Below are 7960 nucleotides of genomic sequence, written 5' to 3'. Positions count from 1 at the left end.
TTTAGCTAACCGGTCAGTAGCCTGATTAGCCTCTCTATATCGTTAGAAGGCGATCAAAATATGTTAAAAAAAGTCTTGTGATTAAGAGTGTTGATGAGAATTTTTGAGTTCAACTCCACAACGATGTTATAGAGACTACGGTCATAAGTATATAAGAAGCTACCTTCTGAGTCTCCACTTTCGTCTACAATGAGTCTTCCACTTGAGTAGAGGGGCATCATCCAGGAGCAGTCAACTCATATTATCATGCGCTTTGAAGCCCAAGCAAGCCTTAGATACAGCGGATGAGAAGGCACCATCACAGTCGATTTTGATGGTGCCTTCAAGCGGCATGGCCCAAGTTGCCATTGAGTAAGACCTTCTTGGACTAGGCTTAGACTTTGATAGAGCATTTGGTTCATAGTGGGATGTTTGTGAGAGAAAGCTAATTCATTTCAAGACTTCCAAAGTTACTACACTCCATGCAGATTGGTTGTCCTTGAACCTGAAAGATAAATTTAAATGCAGTTCCATGGCTTGTCACATAGCTGTTGCTCATGAGCAATGAAATAAAATATGATCATCAAGCTCCTCAATGCAAAGTAATACCATGCAGATAGGCATCAGAAGGAAGCCTTCCCCATACTACCTTCCAAAGGAACACTTCAATGTTAGAAGTACTAATAATCTCTACAGCACTTGTTAGCCCTCCCAAGTGGACCTATGGTGGGCTTCCAGGTATGATTATAGCTCTCTTTGATATCAGCTAAGCATTCATACTGTGGTGATAAATCTTTAATCACAAAAACTCTTTTTTCTTTTTCTTTTTTACTAAGAAAAGATGGTTAAAAATAGCTAATGTTACATGAGTGTTTCGATTTTGAATTTGAACTACACGAATTTAATAAATCAAAACTGAAAAAATCTACGATTAAAGAAAAAAAATTCCCAAAAAATAGCTCATAAAAATTTAAAGTTCATATGCATCACAATTCACAACCCCATCCTTCTCCTTTATTTTTTCCTTTTAATCTTCATCACATTTGCTACGAGGAAGATCCCCCCCCACAAATAACCAACGGTCGAAATCCTCGCACGTAAACTATAACTACTCCCAAGTGGCGAGCTTGAGAGAGAGAGAGAGAGCGCGATGGGTTCCCTCAAGCAATTTCCCTTCCAAACCCTTCCGAAACCATCAAATTCTCTCCGTGTCCGCCCTCGCTCGGGGCTCCTCCTCCGCCGCCCCTTCCTCGGAGTCCGAGCACGTGCGGCCGCAGTTGCCTCGGAGCCGGTATGCTTCCTCTTGTGATCCAATTCGCCCTAAAGATTTCTCATTTCTTTCTTATTTCCAAAGGAAGGTTTCTTGTAGAAAGATTACCATTCTCCTCGTGAACATTTAAGTATGCAACCGTGTTTTGTCGATGTTCCGTTCTTGTATCAGATCAATTGGAGAGAATGGTGTGCTTCTTTAGTAGACATTTCGAGATGTATGTAGTAATTGTGGCAGTTCGTGTGATCATTCAATTTATTGCATAGAGTGAAGGGCTTGAAGGCTCTTATTTAAGTGCATACCTTCTAAATTCACTTGCTCTCTACATGGTTATCCTCTCAGCTTACTTTCTGATGAAAAAGTTGAAACAACCATGTCTTATGTAAAAAGAAAATAAAGAATGGCTTTTCTCATCTCATTGTTTTCTAAATGGTTCAAATATTTATTTGTTTGTTACCAAAAGTAATTTTTACAGGCTTTGAGGGGTGTCCATGAAAAAATGAGGTGTTTTGAAGATTATACAGAAGAGACATATTTTATAGGGGTACATAGTAAAAGCTCTCCAAAACTTTCAGATGGCTGTAGGTCATACGGTTTGGGTGACATAAAAATTTGTATGTGTATCATATGGTTTGGGTGCATAAAAATTTGTACGTGTATCATATGGTTTGGGTGAGATAAAAATAAGGATTTTCGAAGGCTATACATGGTAAAAGCTCTTTAAAATTTTTGGATAGCTGAATGTCTTTATGTTTTGGGTGAGATAAAATCTAGGGTTATTGTATCCAGTAGTAAGGATGGAGAACGTTTTGAGGCCATTGGATTTGATATATTTGCATGTGCTGCATCTGTAGAAAGTAACATATAATTTGAAACCAACATCAGTATTAAACTGATTCAAGTTGCCAACGCACATTGCACCTGTTATATCTTTGATAATAGGAGTATTGTAATTTCGCCTTTTCTTTTCGGCCATGCTTAAATAAAGCACCTTCTGTAATTTCACTATGTTTTTCAGGAACAACTTGCTTTGTTAACTTAAGATCCTCTCAGTTTCTATATGAATGGGAAACTTCATGACGAGACTACTTTTCAGGAGACTCGAATTCAGCAAGATAATTCTTTGAAGGCTGACTTACTTGCCTGCCCAATTTGCTATGAACCACTGATAAGGAAAGGGCCTTCGGGTTTTAACTTGTATGTATTTATGATTCTGATATTGAGTTATCAGTTGACTGCATGAGCCATTTTGTGAAATTCTTTGCTCTCCATGAGTGGCAGGCCAGCAATCTATAGGTCTGGATTCCAGTGCCAAAAGTGCAATAAGTCATTCAGCAGCAGAAATGTCTTTGTGGACCTCACAATTACTTCAGGAACAAAAGAGTACAGTGAAACAAAGCCTGCTAGAACTGAGCTCTTTAGGTATAAACAGAATCATTTCTCTATCCTTTATGCATCAACTTGGATATAGTGGTTTGGGCTAGTAATTTAATTTATTTTGTGAAAGATAATCAGTTTTATCCTTAGTTTCAGAATATGTTGCTGATGTGAGGTTTAAAAGTCAACCTGTTGCTACATATTTGAAATTTAAACTTAGAACAATCCTTATGCAAGAATATGCTTTTCATTTGCACCTTGTCATATTACAAAAAAAAATTATGTTGCTTTCGATACTGAATTACTGAGTATTTCTTTTTTCCTTTCTATAATTTCCATTTGGAATGTGAGACATCTGTGCACTTAATTAGAGAATCAGGAACATCTGACATAGAAGTAGCAAGAAAAGCATTCTGTCAAATATATTGGTATAATTAGTTGCTGCTCTTTTGCCTTGTTAGTCCACATTTAAGGTGTTATTTCATTGTAGGCTTATCATGAGTGTCTTAAATACTTATTCTAGGTTTCAGCTTTGTTCTTTGAAAACTATGTATCAGGAAATTTGGGAGGAGAATGCTCTCTCTATATATACCACCTTTATTTTATAAGTTGTAATGATCATTGCTCAAAATGATTTGCAGTTATCTACATTTTCTTTCTCTTTATTCCTTGAAATGTAGAAATGTTTGCTCTTATAGGTTCTCTATTTGGGTTTTCATCTGAGAGGAAGAGAAAGACATAATTATGCAATTTGTTAATATGATTTACAGCAGAAATTACACTCCAATTTTATAAAGCTATTATTCTGCCGCAAGTACCTAGATAAAATTAGAAAAGAATAGAGAAAATAAGAGAAAAATACATGTAAATCACAACGATATATGTAGTTCCTTTGAAAATCTACCTCTACTCCTGAGGACAATGTAGCATTTTTAAGGTATTGTGGTGATAATCTTGCTTGCAAGATATCTTTAAATCCGACCTTGCTTGCGCAACTGTTAAAGGAAGATGTCATACTAAAATTCTTTTATCCTCACAAATATTCTCTTCTATAGACTATGTACCAGTCTTCCATCTCAATCTCACTGTCAGGGCCTTGCAATTCCTTTGGCCCTTGTATAGGCATACTTAAGAGGCCGTTTTGTTAGTACTGTAGCTCATTACAGCAAGACATCAGCATAGAAGATAATTTAAGATTTATTACATCAAGTATCTTAGTTCTATCTGGACTTCTTAGCTAATTCAATAGTGTTGATTAATTATATTTTAGCTAGGTTCTGACAATGCTAAGCACTTTTCATTCAATAGTATGACAAGGATGGTTAGACAATAGACATTCCCTTAGTGTTCCAGAGAGCATATGCATTGCGCATGCATAAGCCCAAATGATAGAACTGAACGAAGCATTAGATCGAACTATTTGCGGCAGCTATATGAGTCTTTTTTCTTTCCTTCATTCAGATCTATTTTGATTCAGGTTTTAGAAGTCAAGCATTTAAATTTTCTAGGAGATGCCCAACTGATATGTTAGCGGAACTCTTATTTGCTTATCTATCAATCTTAGTATGTGGTTGTGGTATTTCTCAACACTCTATAATCTATTCTATAAAGGCATTATTACCGGGATAATGAAATTTTAGAGCTTGTCTATCTTGTATGATGAATGAATAATAAGGTATTTTTTGTTGTTTTTTGTTATCTCAACTGTAATCTGTATACATTTTATTGATATACTTCTTTTTTGTGGTAGTATCTTTCTTATTATATAATGATATTTCACCTTTCAAGATCTAGATTTTGAATAAGCTAAATTTTCATAATCTTATCTTGATTATATTAGGAGCCCACTGGTCTCATTTCTTTACGAAAGAGGATGGCGTCAGAACTTCAACCGGAGTGGCTTCCCAGGTCCTGATGAAGAGGTATTCTTGTGATCATTGTTGTTGTTTTCCTTTTTGGTGGACTATATCTTATTATCAAGATTTCATGGAAGGGCCTCTCTACAGATATATTTTGTGTTATTACTTAGTATATGGAAGGGCCTCTCTACAGATATATTTTGTGTTATTACTTATTATCAAGATTTCATGGAAGGGCCTCTCTACAGATATATTTTGTGTTATTACTTAGTATATGGATAATACATTATTGACTCAGTAGTCCACCCAAAACCTTGCTGGTACTCTATTATTTTTGTCCAAATGAAATGCATTGAAATTCTTATAGTGAACCAAGCATTCTCATGATAGGAGAATCTCCAAGTATTAAATTACATGTTTCTGATCTGTTATTGGGTTTGGCAGTTCAGCATGGCTCAGGAATATTTCCAATCAGTAGCAGGTGGTCTGCTTGTAGACGTGAGCTGCGGTAGTGGCTTGTTTTCTAGAAAGTTTGCAAAATCTGGATCTTATTCCGCTGTTATTGCTTTGGATTTTTCTGAGAATATGCTTCGCCAATGCTATGAGTTCATCAAGCAAGATGATTCTTTATTAAATACGTAAGTGTTTGATCATACTACATATTGCATACTTTCACTAATATGGTTGTTGCAGACTGCTGCGAGGACTTCGATTTTTATTTCCAATAAAGAGAATTCATACAAACTCCTTTCTTGTCATCTTCATTTTCAAATTTGCAATAATGAAATCATACTCCATGATCATCTCTGCTAGTTGACAATATCTCAAGAACCAGTTTGATATAGTGAACAATATGGGAGTTTTGTGTTCAGAGATTATTGTACTACAAGGCCTATGAAGAATTTCGTGAATATAAATCAAAATCATGATGTTGTCTTGTAAATGAATGATTAAGTCCTTAGTTCAGTCCATTATAGAGCCCATCCATCATTACATTTGAGGTTTTCCAACAGCTACTGAATTATGTTTGTGTGGTTGTGCCTTACTGATGCTTTCTTTTGTTTATAAATAGAAATCTTGCTCTTGTAAGGGCAGATGTTTCAAGGCTTCCTTTTGCATCATGTTCAGTCGATGCTGTTCATGCTGGTGCTGCCCTGCACTGTTGGCCCTCTCCTTCAAATGCTGTAAGACCTTCATCCCTTTCTTCAGCTGTTTAGTGCGGAACTGACTCTGAATTGTTAATTAGTTTCTGGTACACTGACTACTTCATGTTGAGAGAGAAACTTATATTCCAAAGATGTAGTGCAATACTGAGTTGTGAGGTGTTCTTTTAGTTTTTCATATTCTTACAAGGTCACAGTTGACAAAGATATAGTGTTCTATTGGCTTAAACAATATTAAGTTTTCTATAGATATAAAAGCAATAGTTTAATGTCATCAGAGTTTAGTGCATTAATTGATGTTAATTTATACAGTTGCGTCCAACCACCTGTTAGAATTTTATTTTGCAGTTACAAAAGAGATGATTAAATTGCTTTGGTTTGTGACAATTAAGCGAATTGACTCTTCACTAAACCACTGTTACATCAAACTAGTGATCACATCCATAACATGCTTGATTAAGTATGCAGCATGAATTATCATTCCTTTTCAATTGGATTAATTACCAGAAATAGAATGTAGTAACTACCTTCAGATCTTAAAATGAATAAAAATGTAGTGATGTGTCTGAATGTTGTTAGTGTTGAATATTACTAACGGAGTTCAGTGTCTTCCTTGATCTATGAACGTCTTAAAAGATAAATCAAACACAGAAAGGGCTACTGTTCAATGGTCAATACTACTACTTGCTATGGAATGTCGTGCCATTTTGCCTTGTCCTTCTAGTGCAGTTTGCTGTATGTCATAGATTATTGGTTAACTGTTGCAAACTGATAACTCCGGTGATGTTTCTAGGTAGCTGAAATAAGTCGTATCCTGAAAAGCGGTGGTGTCTTTGTGGCTACTACATTCTTATCATCACCCTTGAATAGTCCCCTTTCTTCTGAAGCATTGAGGCCTTTAAGACAGGTAAATGGTCATCACTACATATTTCCATACTGATACGATTGAGCTGATTTTTGTATGGATTAATACAGTTCATTGGACAATCAACCAACAACTACAATTATTTTACTGAGAAAGAGATAGAAGACCTGTGCAAATCTTGTGGACTAATCAATTATACCAGTGATGTTCGAAGGGCGTTTATCATGTTCTCTGCACAAAAGCCGTAATACAGGATGGTTATTGAGCTGTATCAGGCCACAGTATAATCTCACCTTGGTTCAGCAGTGTTAGAGAATAAGATTACGAATATAAGGAGAAAAGCTGTTTCAGCTGGTTTCGTCGACAAGGCAAGAGACCAATTTGCAAGCATTTATAAGTACTATTAAATACCGAAACACGCTATAGATTTGATCAAATTAGAACAATATATATTTTTTCAATTTTTTTTACACATTCCCCAATTACATACATCAGTGGGGATTATAGTCTATTTTTGAGGATGATGAAAGCCATCACCTGATGTATATACTATATACTATATAGTTCATTATGGAATTTTCTATTCCTTATTGAAACTTCAGAGTACTCCTTTTAATCACATTTCGTACTTAGAATCAGGACACCAAATTAGTAGTTTCCTTCAGCTAATAATCGTATATGCGATTTAGTATATGGATCACATTGGTTGTTCAACAAAAACAGTTTTCCTTTTCTGTGCAATTGCCTGCAAAATGTATATGAACTCTACACAGGATACAATTTTTCACAAATTTTTTTCTACTACTTTCTTTTGATCTTTTAGTAGTCTTAGTTGATAAATACTCCTGGATTTAGTTGATGTTGTTCCTATTTAAGCTGAAATGCAAATAAGCAAGTGGCCCAAGATTTTGTGATACTACCCAAGGACGGACTCAAAGTGGATTTCAGAGAAGTTAAGCTTTCATCTCACTCATTTTTATTATAGGCTTTTGACTATCTGTGTATGGAGAAAGCAAATTAGATCAAAGCAAACTTATTTCTTAATTGTTGGTTGACAATTTGAAAGTGTTATCTGGTTGACATCCTATCCATAGGTTGCAAAGAGAGAAGCATCTGCTGGATGGTTAAAAACGTAGTCCATTGCAGTGAAAACTAATCAATCTGCTGGTTGAAAAAGCAGCCGTGGACGTCCGAATTCACCGACTTTATCAAAGCAAAAGGTGATCTTTGGGAAGTCGAGGAGTATGCATATGATGAGAGAAGTATAGCTTTTTCACGCACTAAAGCTGTTCGATAGAATGCCTCTGGAGAAGGTTGGAATATCAAACTAAATAGGAGTGAGGGTGATGAAAGACCATTAGATTGATTATCATTTGATTAATTCCTAGATTAGATTATTATTAAATTATTACTTATATTTTTTATTTGGTTTTTTGGTTGCCTATCC

General features: G+C 35.5%; 1 protein-coding gene across 2 annotated transcripts; it reads left to right on the top strand.

Annotated features, from left to right (window-relative positions):
- Positions 1-1103: 1103 nt before the first annotated feature.
- On the top strand, positions 1104-7109 carry LOC140767886 (uncharacterized methyltransferase At2g41040, chloroplastic). 2 transcript variants are annotated; one of them, XM_073107965.1, is made up of 8 exons: positions 1104-1270; positions 2346-2446; positions 2531-2671; positions 4467-4548; positions 4930-5123; positions 5558-5669; positions 6442-6555; positions 6624-7109. In XM_073107965.1, exons 1-8 carry the CDS (start codon positions 1130-1132, stop codon positions 6759-6761), a joined length of 1023 nt encoding a protein of 340 aa, XP_072964066.1. In that variant the 5' UTR covers positions 1104-1129; the 3' UTR covers positions 6762-7109. The 2 variants fall into 2 exon arrangements, with proteins under 2 accessions (XP_072964066.1, XP_072964067.1); XM_073107966.1 differs by having other exon boundaries at positions 1132-1270; positions 2268-2446.
- Positions 7110-7960: the final 851 nt, after the last annotated feature.

This window comes from Typha angustifolia, chromosome 9 (genome assembly GCF_048772165.1).
Source record: "Typha angustifolia cultivar Huaian chromosome 9, ASM4877216v1, whole genome shotgun sequence".
Lineage (NCBI taxonomy): Eukaryota > Viridiplantae > Streptophyta > Magnoliopsida > Poales > Typhaceae > Typha > Typha angustifolia.
This window is presented reverse-complemented; position numbering and strand designations above follow the sequence as displayed.

Coding starts and splice junctions, on each gene's coding strand:
- LOC140767886 (XM_073107965.1), top strand. CDS start 1,130: ATGGGTTCCCTCAAGCAATTTCCCTTCCAAACCCTTCCGAAACCATCA. Junction 2,447..2,530: donor GGGCCTTCGGGTTTTAACTT/GTATGTATTTAT, acceptor CATGAGTGGCAG/GCCAGCAATCTATAGGTCTG. Junction 6,556..6,623: donor CATTGAGGCCTTTAAGACAG/GTAAATGGTCAT, acceptor GGATTAATACAG/TTCATTGGACAATCAACCAA.